The sequence below is a fragment of the Triplophysa dalaica genome, chromosome 14, assembly GCF_015846415.1.
Source record: "Triplophysa dalaica isolate WHDGS20190420 chromosome 14, ASM1584641v1, whole genome shotgun sequence".
NCBI classification, from domain to species: Eukaryota; Metazoa; Chordata; class Actinopteri; order Cypriniformes; family Nemacheilidae; genus Triplophysa; species Triplophysa dalaica.
In genome coordinates this window covers 18158460-18174632 of record NC_079555.1, presented here as the reverse complement: position 1 = coordinate 18174632, position 16173 = coordinate 18158460, and the positions used below count along the sequence as shown (strand labels likewise).

Genomic DNA, 16173 nt, shown 5'->3' with positions numbered 1-16173 from the left:
CTAAATTACTATAAGCTTTTCAATGTCTTACTGTAGAGGTGTCAGTATTGACAAAAAACGCGATATTCAAGACCAGAATTATTGATATTGAGTTGATACTACATGATAATATCATAAATTATTAAACACTTAATCAAAATGTTGCTACAGTGGTTAGAAACTCTTTCCAACTCTCTACACTTATATCGTAGTGTGTTTTATTGACTAGAAAAATGAAAAAAGAGAAATGAATACAGTTAATTAAATAAAAGTACACAAACCCACCTGTGTTTGATATGGTCATGTTTAGGGTCTCTGCCCTTTTCTGGCTGTTTAAAGCAAGAGGTCTCAGCAGCTCAGTGGCTCCCACACACTGCAACTCATTGCCATTGATGAAGAGCTCCCTAGAGAAAGTTATTATTTTTTAGTTATATATTTTGGTCTGTACAGCTTTATTTGACAGTATAATGAATGTAGCATGACAGAATAAGAGAGAACGAAAACAGGAAAGGACCACGAGTCGGGACAGCCGAATAGTCTAAATCCTGTCTGCTGACAACATTAATGTCATTACTGTTTCCCTGTTGTCGGTCATGTTAGTTTACTCTAATACAGTGGTTCTCAACTCTGGCCCGCGAGATCCATTTTCCTGCAGAGTTTAGCCCCAACTCTGATAAAACACCTAAAGAGGCTATCAGACATCTCAACCTGCAAAAAAGCATTTCAGGGAGGTATCCCGAAAGCACAACCCCCTGCCGATCCCGCGCCCCCCCCCCCCAACAAAAATGGAGGCCAAGGATATGATATTTCACCACAGAACATGACTTTACTTTTATAACGAAATACAGTTGAAATGAACAACAAGATTGAATAAATTAACTATTTACACACACTGCAAATGTTGGCCTAAGCCTATTTCCAACATCCTATGCCTTTTACTTTTCTTGCAAGCTTTCATTGTACTTTGTTGCTGCTTGCTTCGAAGATTTTAGCAACTTTCCAGAAACCTCAACCTCATAGCACTCTGTATTTTTAGATGATGCACAAGCAAATTTCGTTGTATTGTACTACTGCACAATGACAAATAAAATTCTCTCTTTCTCTCTATCTATTATGCAAAACTGCTTTTATTTATATTCCATTGCAATTTTAAATGTGTCTAAGGTGTTTTCATGTAGATAGTTGTTAGCCGACCTGAATAATATGCACATGAAATCAAATGAAACTCACCTCAACATGTCTTCTACAATCATTTAACCCACAATGGGCAATGCTGAAGTCGCTATTGCAAACTGTACAGCGTGCAAGACTGTCATTATTTTTCACTTTTATAAGACAGGGGTACACTTTCGTGTAGTCTTGGGTAAAATGTGTCTTATATTTTCGTTTTTTGGGGTCCTCTCCCTCTGCCATGGCGCTCGTTTCTAGATATACTGAACTGAATATTCAGTTCGGGACTCGGGATAAGAGATAAAAGCCCGCCCACACTGACAATTGATTGGTTGACTTACCGAAACAGGCCAATCAGGACGCTCTCTGTATTACATGCGCTTCATGAGACTAGCACACGCAGACTAGCACGCACACGCAAGGTCGCTCGCTCCCTCTCCCTTTCTGCCGTGCGCGCGCTACATGTGTTGAAGCACAGTCTCTGTCTCGCATGCGCGCTCTTGATCACTCGGTCTAGATTCCGGGATATTTTAACTCATTTGCTGGTATCAGGGAGCCGCTATCAATATGCGGGAGACTCCCGGAACTTCCGGGAGACTTGGGATGTCTGGGCTATTCAGTGACTCCTGGAACAGACACGTTCAACTTAATGTTGGGCTGCGCAGATAATTTGGCATATCGCAATAAACTATCACGAGAGCAATACAAATGCGTTCCGAGTAGGGCTGAAACGATTAGTCGACATTGTCGACAACGTCAACAATAAAAAATAGTCGACAAATATTCTTGTTGTCGAGTAGTCGTTTGATTACGTGACTTAATTTAAGGGCCTGCAATATCACAATTTGACCGCTACGGCACTGTAGCGCTAGAGTGTAATGCAGCCTTCCCGAAAGCTATCGCAGTAGAATGACACGCAGCGAGAATTATGTCGGAGTCAAACAAATGTGAACAAGTAAAGTGTGGGAAAGATTCACCAAATAGAAAACGACAAAATGCGGTTGTGTAATGCAAGCAAGGCGGAACTTGACTTTCACATCAGCACAACCTGCATGCTGGAGTATTTAAAAAGGAAACAGAGAATGAGCAGAAGAGAGGCGAGTGTTCTCAATCTAGACCTAACTAACTAATTTAGCGGTAAATCTTTTTATGAGAGAATGCAATAATAACAATAATGATAATAACAACAATAATCATATAATTACAGTAATGTTATTATTTGTTTTGCAAAGTAAAAAGCTTTGATCAAGTTTAAAAGTCAAGCCTGTTTTGATTATAACACTATTAGGTATTACATGAGCGGAAAATCCTTATAAGAGAGGGAATTGAAGTGATAGGAGTCTTATATCTTGACTTTATTTTAAAATATTTTCTTCTGTTTTTTGCTCTTTTTCATTAACTCTTTCACCGACATGATTGATGATTTATCTCGTCATTTAAAAAAAATGGTTCCCCGCCAAACGAGTTATAACGGCAATCAGTGGTTATACTGTTGTACAGCAGGTGGCGCTGTTACACACCTTTCGGGAAAATACAGAATCCTAGAACCTTAGTTTATTTCTTATCGGTTTTTAATGATTGTTCTGAGTGTAATCTGGGCAGAATCTTTGACAAAAAAAAACTAATTGACTCAAACTTATCTTTTAATCAAAGTGATGCATTTTTGAAGAAACCTTCCCACATCTAAGAGTGATAAAAAAAGATCAAATCAAGATTGAAGAATACGGTTTCCTTTGTTTAAAAGCAGAGACTGTGTTCTTTCATTTGACATATTGTTTGTCCATATATTCTTTACAGAAAATGTAGTGTGAGCCATCAAAGTTTGGTTAAAATGTAAAAAAACGCTGGCGTAGGCTGGCAACTAATTTTTTTAAAGGCTGACGGGGAATGAGTTAAACTGAACTGTTGTCATATAAATGCTGCTTAATGCTTCTGTCAAGAGATTTGTTTACATTTTAAAAAAAATTGCCTTTAATGTACCTGATTTATTTATTTTTATTTGTATTTGAAAGTTTCTAGAGAGAGAGTATTTGTGTGATTCGAGTTGGACAGAATCAGCAAACTTAAAGAGAGTAACCACCAGACGGTTCAAGTTCATTAAATCAAATTTCAAAAGCTGAATTGATTTTATAAATTACGTAAATTATCTATAACTCAATGTTTTAACTAGTTGCAAAAGCTGAATAATCATTAAAAACGTACCGATTAGTCATTGAAATAATAGCCGATTAGTCGATTAATCGATCTAATAATCGGTAGATTAGTCGACTATCAAAATAATCGTTTGTTGCAGCCCTAGTTCCGAGCAATCTGCACTTTAACCTCTCTCCCGGTACTTAAGTCTCCTACGCTGATAGATTTGCGCAGCTCGTCTAAATTGAACGCATCTATTCCTAAAGACGCTGATTAGCTTGTTCATGTGTTTTTATATCAGAGTTCCGGCTAAACTCGGCAGGGAAATGGATCTCGCGTGCCAGAGTTGAGAACCACTGCTCTGAAGTCACATTTGACCATAGGCGATTTTGCAAGATGTTCATAGTATCTTATCTCTTAGTGTGTAGTGTGCGGTCCACACACTATAGACAGAAAACAGTTGTATCATGGTGTTTGTCATCTCTCACATTATAGAAATCTGATGAGATTTGAAAAATCTTAGCATAGGACAGCCGTATTGTAGCTTTTATCTATAAAAAATACTTTTAATTATGTATGACTGTATTGACTGTATTGACAAAAACAACATTAAGTAATATATCAATCACTTTGTCATTATAATTACTATAATGCATTGTTCAAGCAAAAGATCAGAGGAACTCACATTCATGAACTAAGTTGATGAAATTCCATAGACTTTCCAGAAGCTGATGGATCCCAGGAGCCCCAATAAATATTCATGGATAATTAGGAAACAAAACAGTTCATACCTCACTGAACTTTTGGTGAAGAGTGAAGCTAGCACAGTTCCGCTCCACGATCCTAAACCACAATAACACAAACTCAAGGATCGTATTTGACTGGCCCCCAATCCACCACGGAGAAGACCTTTCAACCCTTCACTCATGCTGAGAGTAAGACGGACAAACAGAGTGGTAAAACCATTAATAAAGCATTAAAATACTTTAGATTACATTCAATTTACAGTGTATACGAAAGAAAAAATGATATGGGATAGGTCAAGAATAGCCCAGGGGGCCCAGAAACTGTAGTGGCGCCCCTCTGACAATATTAAATATATACAGCACATCTCTGCACAGTTTGACATGTCATTCATATATGTAACACCAAAACAGTGCAGGGCAAGGTTTAATACTTTACGTTCAGGGTCTGTTGAAATCCGTAACCCTATGTCATGATACACAAGGCGAGTAAAATAAATTGCAGGGAAAATACAGGATCTTTATTTGGCACACACACAGAGAACAGTTTGTTTAGTCCCAGAGAGTCCTTTTGCACAAACACAGACCACAGTTCGTTTTAATCTCACAGAGTGCTTTTGCAAAAAAGCAGACCATAGTTAGTTTTTAGTCCAAGAGAGTCAATGGTGGCAACGGGACAACCGATGGGAAGAAGCTCGACCCACTCGAGAGACAAATATAGCATTGCAGAGGTTGTTAAGTCATTTCTACCAGATCGGCGACAATGGGACAAGAGGAGGGGAGAAGCTCGACCCACCGGAAAGACGAATGTAGTTATCCACCACGGGAGGGATGCTCAACCTGACAAATCTCTCGGGTCGAGAGAACAGATGCCCAGCTGTAGGACGGCTCAGAATCTCGGTTGAGGTAACCATGCAGGAGGTAAAATCCTCTGTGAAGAGAATGGTGCCAGACGGTGGAGAGTGATGAAAGCAGAGACGCCAATGGGAAGCGAGAAGCAGAGAGATGACACAGGGCAGAAAAACTATGGTAAACACTGACAAGATGCTATATGGGAACCAGAGTAATGATGATAATGATAGCCGGGAATATCTACAGGTTAACAGGGTCAAGAGGTGAAGAGAAACCCGTGAGGGAAAAGCCTAACAGGGAAACATAAAGACGGGTAAATGATGCAGACACCGGCCGCACGGCGAGCTATCAAACACGTGCGTCGGATAGAACAAATACAGACACAGTGACAGGAAGAGAACCCACATGACCGGGATCACAATATCCTAAATGTCAGCAAAGTACAGTGAGTGAACGTAGTTTAATGAAAGCCCTTGCAAACACCACAAATAAAAAAGATTAAACATAACAAATAAAGAATCAAATCAACAGAGAAATCGCAGAGAAGTACAAAAAAGAGGTCAGTAAGCCTTGACTTTCAGATCTCTTTAGAGCTGTCTAAATGTTTCATGACCTTTGATCTTCAGATCAGCGTTGGAGATCACTTCAGTGTTGTGTCGGAGAGAACAGTCCCTCTTGAGAAGTTACAGGAGAAAACACGGCGAGAAACAATATAATCAGCAGAAAGATATTTGTTTTACACAGCAGTTAAAAACATGTGGCCATGTTCTAAAACCAATGGAGCACACCTATTGCTATCCTAGACTCCTTTCTATTTTCGGTTCTGCAGGGGCGAAAAAATCCCATAGTTGCCCCAATCAGACACCTTACCAAAACCGTCACCCAATAACATGTTAAGTCTGATAACTGGCATACACTTGGTTACAATATTCTTATACATAAACAATATACACATACAATCTTCCTATGTTTCAATGCTTTCATACACTTGATCAGTAAATCACTTGTTCACTCACTGTGTGTAGTCCAGGCAGAGTGTGGTGATAAAGCTGCTCTTCACGGCCTTTCCGAGTCTTTCCAGATACCAGTCACTGTGTTTACAATCGACGAGCTCCAGTAATCTGATGGGATATACTGTTCTTCCCCCCCTCTCCAACAGAAGACACTGTTAAAACAACACACATACTGTACATTTACATTTATTCATTTGGCAGATGATTTTATCCAAAGCGACAACAAGTAGGAGAGCATATAGAATTTTGTCAACATGCTAAACAGTACTGTTAGTTTACAAGGCCATGCTTCTACACTGTAAAAAACTTTGTTTCTGTAAATTGGAAAACGTCTTGGTTACGTATGTAACCTCACTTCCCTGATGGAGGGAACGAGACGTTGTGTCGAGAGATGGGGTTCGCCCTTGAGAACCAATCAACTCTGACTACTATAGAAAAGGCCAATGAAATTTGGCGAATGAAATTTGCATGCCGGGCTCCGCCCCCGGATATCCGGTATAAAAGGAAGCCGGCATGCAGCATTCACTTACCTTTTGTTCTGAAGAGCCTAAGAGCCTCTCACGACTGCAGCAGACGTTGTGTCTAGAACGACAGATGGGGTTGCCTATGGAAAATGCCACAACGCTGTATCGCCTCACAATCTGTAGCGAAGCAACGATAACAAGCCTGGGCGTGTCAGCTCGATGCTTTCGCGAAACTGTAACCTTCCAGTGTGGTGGTCGGGGGGTTCCAGAGCTTTCTTGGAGAGAGATGGGTACAGCCTTGACCGGTAACCTTTCACGGACAGGGCCTTAGCTCTCTACTGGCGAGAGGCCGTCCGGCTTAGGTTTACACCGGGTGAGCGCAACTCTTAATCAGAGAAGCGCTGCAGAGGCCACCTCCTACCCGTGGGGAGGAATATGGTGGATATAGGTATGGTCTCGTCCTTGGAGGAGAACGCATGGAACGTGCAGACTGGGTAGTTAACCGTGAGGTGGAGGTCCACCTGGGGAAGCTCATGGGTTACCAGGAGTGGGAACCATTCTCATGAGGATACATCAGACGGAACAGCCCACGGAGGGGGTGTTACAGACGTCCGGTAGCACTAGGTCCGGTTAGAGCTCTCTGTGATAGCTCACATGGTATCCCGGCCTAAGGGGGAAGGCTGCTCTGCCAAGCCAGCCCCCAAGGGGGTGCATGCTTAGTGATGGATGGAATGCCTATTCTTAACTAGTGTCTGGGTAAGAAGGGAGGTTGGAGAGGTACCAGTTTCTAGCCATGTGTTTGGGTAAGAAGAAAAGGTAGATTGCACACTGACCCAACCTGTTAGAGGGTGGAACGGTGCTTTCGGAGGCATACGCCCCCCCGGATGCCAGTCCTACATGTCGCCACGCAGGACGTGGGCTGACACCGGGTTTACACGAAGGTTGTTAACCCTTGCGAAGGTGTTTGGGCGTAGCCCAACCCGCAGCTCTACAGATGTCTGCTAGAGAGGCGCTTCTGGCCAGGGCCCAGGAGGTGGCTAAACTCCGTGTGGAGTGAGCCCTCGCTGCCAAAGGGCATGGGAGATTCTGAGATCAGAATGCCGTCGTAACGGCGTCCACGACCCAGTGCGCCAGCCTCTGTTTGGAGACAGCCTTTCCCTTGTGCTGTCCTCCGACAGACACGGAGCTGGTCAGAGCTTCAGAGCGTCCTGGACACAACACTGATCGGGTTGGGTCTTCCTCCCCTATGGGGAGCGCCTGCAAGTTCACCACTTGGCCCCGGAGGGAGTAGTGGGAACTTCTTGGGCACGCATCCGGGCCTGGGTCTCAAGATAACGTTAGAGTTTCCATAGAGGGGGAGAAGCCATCTCAGGATCTTCTCGTCCCGTCTAGAGACCAGACATGGGTGTTCCAGAGGTCTGATCTGGGATGACAGAACGTGTCCCTCCCCTGATAGAGCAGGTCCTCTGTCAGGGGAATGGTTCAGGGGGAGTCGCTGTCCACAGCATCAGCTCTGAAGCCAAGTGCGGTTAGACCGGTGTGGTGTGCAAGGAGCGTCTGTGCAAGGAGGCTCCTGGGGGGGGAAGGTGTGCTTCCGCCCATCCCGGGGCGGAAGAACAAGTTGTGTTAGCTGCTGTGAGCGAACGCCACCCTTACGATCTGTGTACACTACAGCTGTAGTGCTGTCCTTGGACCACCACGTGCTTGTCTCGCACGAGAGGCCGTAGCCTGCTCAGTGCAAGTAGCAAAGCCCACAACCCTTGGCAAATGATATTCGTCCAACGCCCCGCCTGCGTGCCCGTTACACACTGCACCGCACCCCTGCAGGGAGACATCAGTCATCACCACGACCTGTCTCATTACCTGCCCAGAGGGACCTGAGTCCGTCGAAAATGTCATGGAAGACTAGGGGTTATGGTGCGTCGGAAGCAGGGCGTCATCACCATGTCCCTGCTGCCGGTGTGCCACGCTCTCCTCGGAACTCGACTCTGAAACCAGTTTTGGAGAGGTCTCATGTGCATCAACCCGAGGGGTATTAACCCGTGAGGACGCCATGTGTCCCAGGAGTCTTTGAATTATTTCAGGGGGACCGCTGTCTGCCTAAAATGTTCATTTCAGACAGTTCAACACTGGTTGGGCGCATACTGCAGACAGGTGCGCCGACATGGTGACAGAGTTGAGTTCCATACCGAGAGAGAGGATGCTCTGCACTGGGGAGAGCTTGCCCCTCTCTTGGTTGACCTGGAGTCCCAATTGATCTAGGTGCCGGAGCACCAGGTCCCTTTGTGTACATAACACATCTCACAAGTGTGCCAAGATAGGCCAGTTGCTGAGATAGTTTAGTACCCGCTTGCGGTTTCCACGATCTTCGTGAAGACAGCGGAGACAGGGACAGACCGAAAGGGAGGACTCTGTACTGATATGCCCGCCTCTCGCATGCGAACCGTGGGAACATGAAAGTAAGCGTCCTTCAGGTCGATTGCCACAAACAAATCCTGACACCTGATAGATGTCAGGACGCACCTCTGTGTGAGTACCCTGAATGGCAGCTTGTGAAGGTGCTCTGTTCAGGGTACGCAGACCTTTGGGGGCAACCCGCCGTCTTTCTTGGGAACGGTGAAGTGCCGGTCGTGACCCACTGAACATCTTCGTTTTGAGGGACGAACTCGATGCCTGTTTGGCCAGAAGGGTGGTGACCTCTACCCGAAGTACGGAGGCGTCCCTCCCTCTGACAGAGGGAGAGATGATGCCCCGAAACTTGGGAGAGTCTCTGGCGAACTGGATCGAGTAACCAAGACGGACCGCCCTCATTTGCCAGCGAGACAGTATGGGCAGCTCTCAAGCTCCCAGGGACTGTGACAGGGTGGCCAAGGGGACGGTCTACTTCATCATTCTCACGGGAGGGTTCGTCGGCTGGTGGAGCTAACCATGTCGCGGGGGTCTCTAGAGTGAAGGTTGGCTCCACCTTTTTACCTGCCTGGCAGGACGATGGCACGCACTGTCGGTTTGAGAGTGGTGACAGCTGTCGTATGTGTACGACCTCACGCCTCGCCAGGGTGTGAGGTCGGTTTGCCGTGCACAGTCCAGTGGAGTGTGCGATAGGCTGCAAGTACACCCGGGGAGAACAGAAAACTCTGCGAGGAAGTGGGCCCCAAGCCCTGAAAAGGGCCCGGCTTTGGTGACGAGGCAGGAGTCGTCCCGTACCGACCGATCAGAGCCGTGGCTGTGAAGGTTCGGGCCCGATGTTTTTCCCGTCAGTGTCCCTTCTCGAGAGGGTCCTGGGTTGCAGGGAAGCAGACGTCACGTGAGATCTCGGAGGCCTGTAGGCGGCCGAGTCGGGGCGTGAAAAAATTTGGGTAATTACCACTGTCTGCTTCACCGTCAAAAACTGCTGAGCGCAGTACTCGATGGTGTTACCAACAACCCACCCTGTGAGATGGGTGCATCAAGAAAGCGGACTTCCTGGTTGTCACTCTTCTGCACAAGGTATCCCCGGGTTATCACGGATGACATCACTTCTGCTTCCTTCTGAACTCGACCACTGGGGGTGGAGCGATGCTGCGTCACATCTCATCTACGTCACACATCGTTTCCGAGTGTGTGCGTGAGGATCCGGACGGTATGCCACCGCCGGTTTGGGAACGTTTAGAAGAGCGAATCGGGGTGCAATCGGCCCGTGAGCACTTGGCTGGCGGGTTTACGTTGGCAGAGTTCCCCATATCACTATCGCTGCTACGTGGGTGGTCATCAGGGCCGTAGCCACAGATGTCACAGCCCAGGTAGCAGACGAAATGGTGGCTGGTAGCGATCGTGTCCATCCCCCTCCTCGATGAGGGTGCCGCACCCAAGAGAACAGCGGGACATGCCGCGCTGGAGATTGCTCAGTCAGTCCTGAAAAGGACTTTTTTAGAAAAAATCTCTAACACCTCCGGAACCGGCGAGACGCCCAGGGGAAGGTCGCTGCTGGTAGGGACGATCCGCTGCAACACGTCGTAGATCCGGCAAAGTAATAGAAGAAGAATTCATTGAATTCGTTCTGTTCGTAGTCATGAGCGAAGGCTCTGAAGAACAAAACGGTAAGTGAATGCTGCACGCCGGCTTCCTTTTATACCGGATATCCAGGGGCGGAGCCCGGCATGCAAATTTAATTCGCCAAATTTAATTCGCCAAATTTCATTCGCCAAATTTCATTCGCCAAATTTCATTGGCCTTTTCTATAGTAATCACAGTTGATTGGTTCTCAAGGGCGAACCCCATCTGTCGTTCTCGATACAACGTCGAGAGACCAACAGAAAATGAACCAGAAACATACCGTAAGATATTTTTTTCCCCTGTAGAATTATAGGATATACGGATATATATATTTTTAATTGTTTTCCCACTTTTCCTTGTAAATGTGGTTTTCTCACTCCATCCAGGGTGTATCCTGCCTTGATGCCCGATGACTCCTGAGATAGGCACAGGCTCCCCGTGACCCGAGGTAGTTCGGATAAGCGGTAGAAAATGGAATGGAATGTGGTTTTCTATTTCTATACTTTATAGTTTTTGACCGTATTTCAGAAAAAAACTGTCGTAGTAATAGGTGTGTCGAAAGATTTTTCATTGTCAAAGGTGCTCTTCCATGACAACTCAGTGGTTACCATACATGCGTCATTTCTTTTAAACAAAAAGAAGGTCGGGTAAGGTGTGTAATGCAAAGTTTGCAAACTTGTGAATATAAGCTCTTAAAAAATAACAATTTGATCAAATAAGTCGTTTTTGCCAAATTGCTTAAAAATTAGTTGCAGAAGGTAACTTAACAGCTTCTACTTATCTAGATTCAGCTATCATTATGTTTTTCTGCATATTTTTGTGTTAAATTATAGTTGGAGTTGTAGTAAAGGAAACTAAAAATATGAATCCCCTTTAAGCTACCTTCATTTTACAATAAAAAGCAATATTAACACAACCCTATTCTACTTCTTTTCGTTTTTTATTTGGTTTAGGTAATCTGATGTGATTATTATCATTTCTAATCAAATTAATTAATCATAATATTTTATTTTAAAATATAAGAAGTTTGTACTGTAAAACATTTTTTCCCTTGTAACTTGCTGTCTTTATCTGTAATTTTATGGTTTTTACCATATTTTAAAAAATTACATAAAAAAATATAGTAAGAAAAAAATAAAATTCTATGATTTAACATTTTACGTGGAAAATAAATTAACAAAAAAATCTGTAAAATGTCATGTTTTTTTACAATGAAGAAGGATTAAAGCTGGAGTAAGCAAGGGAGATGATGAACAGCAAGAATATTTACTGTACAATACACTGAAACATCTGGTGAACCTGGGTTCCCCTGAGGTTTTTTTTCTCGATGGGAGTTTTGGGTTCCTCACCACCGTTTGCATATTGTTTTGCACTATCTGCCTGGCCGGGGGGGGCTGCTTTAGAATTCATACTTGTATTAAATGTGTCTCATGTACAGCTGCTTTGTAACAATGAAAATTGTAAAAAGCGCTATATAAATAAAGTTGAGTTGAGTTGAGTTGAGTGAAATATTTTTCAGTTAACTAAAATACAAATAAAATGTATTTCAACTACCTCAACTCAACTTTATTTATATCACGCTTTTTACAATTTTCATTGTTACAAAGCAGCTGTACATGAGTCACATTGAATACAAGAAAAACAACTAAAGGCATATACATGTAAAAACAAGAAAAAGGTGAAAACACAAAAGACAGACATACAAATTCTCCACACACACAATATGCATACATACTTATACACATTGACATAGACGCACACACGCAAACACACTCGCACACATGCACAGTAAAAGCACACATTTGAGATAAAGGAGAGAGAACCACAGGTCAAAAATTAAACGCACTATAAATTCCTATATGCAATATTAATTATGTAAAACTTCTGAATTCTAAAGCAGCCCCCCCGTCCAGGCAAATAGTGCAAAACAATATGCAAACGGTGGTGAGGAACCCAAAAGTCCAATCGAGAAAAAAACCCTTAGGAGAACCCAGGACCAACCAGGGGATTCCAGCTCCCCTCTGGCAAAAGCTGCTGCCTATGCACAAGCTCAACAGTGCTTGCACAACAACGCTAAATAAAAAATAAATAAACTAACTAATAAGATCAATAATAGATTTAAGATTATCATTAACAATCTAATAGCATATGAAATTTTGTAGTGAAATCGTGTCAATTGGCCGCGTCCTTTATCCAGCTCTATCATCTCAGCTCTTGTCAGGTCACCACTTCTCATTCTCAGCTCTGCCATCAGGTCTGGGCATGAGCTGCATCCTGCGGTAACCTTGGAACAAAGAGACGAGACTGGCTGAGAGTAGAGTACTGTTCTGCACTCTTTGATGCAACAGTACATCATTTGTTGTTGGATGTGTTCCTGGTTCCTAAATAATGCAGCCTACATCCTCTGAGGATTAAATATTATGGAAGTGTAATGTATGTAAGATTAACAAGATGCGTCTTTAGTCTAGATTTAAACTGACAGAGTGTGTCCGCCTCCCCGACAGTGCAGGGAAGAATATTCCAAAGTTTAGGCGCTAGATAAGAAAAGGATCTACCACCTGCACTTGATTTTGAAATTCTAGGTATTACCAACTGACAGGACACCTGAGAGCGTAATGCACGTGGAGGACTGTAATTCAATAGAAAATAACTCAAATACTGCGGCGCTAGACCATGTAGGGCTTTATAGGTAATAAGCAAGATCTTAAAGTTAATGCGATGCTTTATAGATCTTATAAATCTAGACTAACTGCACTGTACCTTTAATAACCGCATCAACTCATCTACTGCACTGTAACTTTAATAGCTAATGTCTGTAACTAATGCACACTCAAATCACTTGCACTATTGTATAGTCTATATTGTTATCTGTTCATAACCACCTGTACATTAATGTTCACAGTATATAGCCTTCTGTCTATATTGTTCATAGTACATACCGACTGTCATATTTTCATAGTACATGGCCATTGTATAGTATTTTCCTAATATTGTAATCTGTATTTATTCACACTGTATATCCTGCACTTGCTAATTGCACTTCTGGTTAGACCTAAACTACATTTCGTTACACTGTACTTGTATATGTGTAATGACAATAAAGTTGAATCTAATCTAATCTTATAGGTAACCAGTGCAAGGCTAACAAAACGTCTTGGTTACGTATGTAACCTCAGTTCCCTGATGGAGGGAACGAGACGTTGTGTCGAGAACGACAGATGGGGTTCGCCCTATCTGTCGTTCTCAACACAACGTCGAGAGACCGACAGAAAGGGAACGTCTTGGTTACGTATGTAACCTCAGTTCCCTGATGGAGGGAACGAGACGTTGTGTCGAGAACGACAGATAGGGCGAACCCCATCTGTCGTTCTCGACACAACGTCGAGAGACCGACAGAAAGGGAACCTGGGTTATATGCTCATACTTTTTTGTACGTGTAAGAACTCGAGCTGCTGCGTTTTGAACCAGTTGGAGTTTTTGTAATAGGCCTGCAGGGCAACCACCTAATAGTGCATTACAGTAATCTAGTCTTGGTGTCATGAATGCATGAATTAATTTCTCTGCATCTGACAGTGACAGCATATGACGTAGTTTAGATATATTCTTAAAATGGAAAAATGCAATTTGGTGATGGTGACATGGCTCTCAAATGACAGAGTACTATTGAATACAACGCCAAGAATCTTAGCTGACGACGAGGATTTTATGGAGCATCCGTCAGTAGTTAAGCAGTATTCTTGGTTGTTACGTATGGCGGTTTTCGGTCCAGTAAGTAACACTTCTGTTTTGTCTGAGTTCAGTAGTAAAAAAATTTTACTTATCCAGTTTTTTAAATCGACTATGCATTCCTTTATTCGATCGAACTGCTGGGTTTCATGAGGCTTCGAGGAAATATAAAGTTGAGTATCATCATCATAACAGTGAAAGCTAATTCTGTGTCGCTTTATTATACAGTATCTCCTAGAGGTAGCATGTATAATGCGAAGAGCAGAGGCCGTAAGACTGAGCCCTTTGGTTCACCATTCTGGACTTGCGATTTGCGGGACACCTCATTGTTTATTGCAACAAATTGAAAACGGTCGGATAAATAAGACTCAAACTATTTCAATGCTATTCCGTTAATTTTCGAGTCTATGTAGGAGTATGCTGTGGTCAATGGTGTCAAATGCAGCACTAAGGTCTAGCAGCACCAATAACGAAATACAGCCACGGTCAGACGCAAAAAGCAGATCATTTGTAACTCTGATCAAAGCGGTCTCTGTACTGTGACACGCTCGAAATCCAGACTGGAATTCTTCATTAATGTCATTCCTTTGGAGGAAGGAGCATAATTGAGTTGAAATTACTTTTTCCAGAACCTTAGATATAAAAGGTAAATTCGATATAGGCCTGTAATTCCCTAGTTCTCTAGGGTCGAGTTTGGGTTCTTTGACAAGGGGCCTTATAACAGCCACCTTAAATGCTTTAGGCACATGTCCTTATGTCAGAGATGAGATAATAATACTAAGAAGAGGATCTTTAAGTTCTGGGAGCATTTATTTCAGTAGTTTTGTAGGTATAGGATCTAGCATGCATGTTGTTGATTTAGATGATCTAATGACTTTAGACAGTTCATCGTCATCTACGGTAGAAAATAATTGTGATTTCTCCTTAGGGGTGCTGTAGTTAGTTCGTTCAGCGTGTTTCACTTCTGGTTGCATTGTTATAATGTTTTCTCTAATATCTTGGATTTTACTAGTGAAGTAGTTCATAAATTTATCACTGTTATGCTGATAATCAGAATCTGATGTGGCTGAAAATTTTTTTGTTTGTTAATTTAGCCACTGTGTTGGTTTTCTTCTATTCTATAAAGTAGGCGGATCTAGACGTTTTTATGGTATTCCGGTATTTTCGAGTACTATCCTTCCACCATACGAAATACGTCTAAATTAGTTTTCTTAAAGTTCCGCTCCATTTTCCAGGTCGCTTTCTTTATAGCCTGAGTGTGTTCATTATACAACAGTGTTGGGCTGCCATTTTTAATCTTCTTTAAACGTAGAGGAGCAACTGTGTCTAATGTTTCCGAGAAGGTGGAGTTACATTTTTCAATAGTAATGTCAAGATCTTCAACGTTTTTACTCATGCTAGAGAATTGAGACAATTCAGGCAGATTATTGAGAAACGCATCTTTGGTATTTGAAGTAATCATTCTACCATATTTGTAACAAGGAGTTTGATTTGCAGCCATCGTCCACATTTATCGTCCACATTTATACCGTAAGATAGTATTAAATCTAAAGTATGATTACGAAGGTGAGTGGGTCCTGACACATGTTGACTAACGCTCAAATCAGGAAGATTTAATTTAACCGTCCAAACCGACAACATGCTTATTAGACCCCATTCCGACTACTTTATTAAAAGAGTTACTACCTGTTGCAATTTAGCCCATTTATAACATTATCAACTCGTCAATTAATCTAGGCCATGTCCCAGGACCCTTTAAGCTGGCTGTAATTAAATCTCTTATCAAAAAACCAAACTTAGACCCCAATGAACTTGGAAGCTATAGACCGATTTCAAATCTCCCGTACTTGTCTAAAATAGTAGAAAAAGTAGTGTCAACTCAACTGTGTACCTTCCTACAAAATAATGACATGCACGAAAAGTTTCAGTCTGGCTCTAGACTGCATCATAGCACTGAAAGTGCGCTCGTTAGAATTACAAATGACCTTCTTATTACATCAGATAAAGGTAACATCTCACTCTTAGTCCTGCTTGACCTTAGTGCTGCTTTCGATACTGTAG

At 42.8% G+C, this 16173-nt stretch overlaps 1 protein-coding gene across 2 annotated transcripts in view; it reads right to left on the bottom strand.

The window, feature by feature from the left end:
• LOC130435488 (uncharacterized) overlaps positions 1–16173 on the bottom strand; it is a 35307-nt gene that overhangs the window by 13907 nt on the left and 5227 nt on the right. For both annotated transcript variants that reach the window (XM_056766163.1, XM_056766164.1), the window contains exons 3-5: positions 5894–6042; positions 4074–4211; positions 265–383 (exon numbers count right to left, since the gene is read on the bottom strand). In XM_056766163.1, the coding sequence (XP_056622141.1) occupies positions 265–383; positions 4074–4211; positions 5894–6042 (406 nt within the window). The remainder of the gene's footprint in view (positions 1–264; positions 384–4073; positions 4212–5893; positions 6043–16173) is intronic.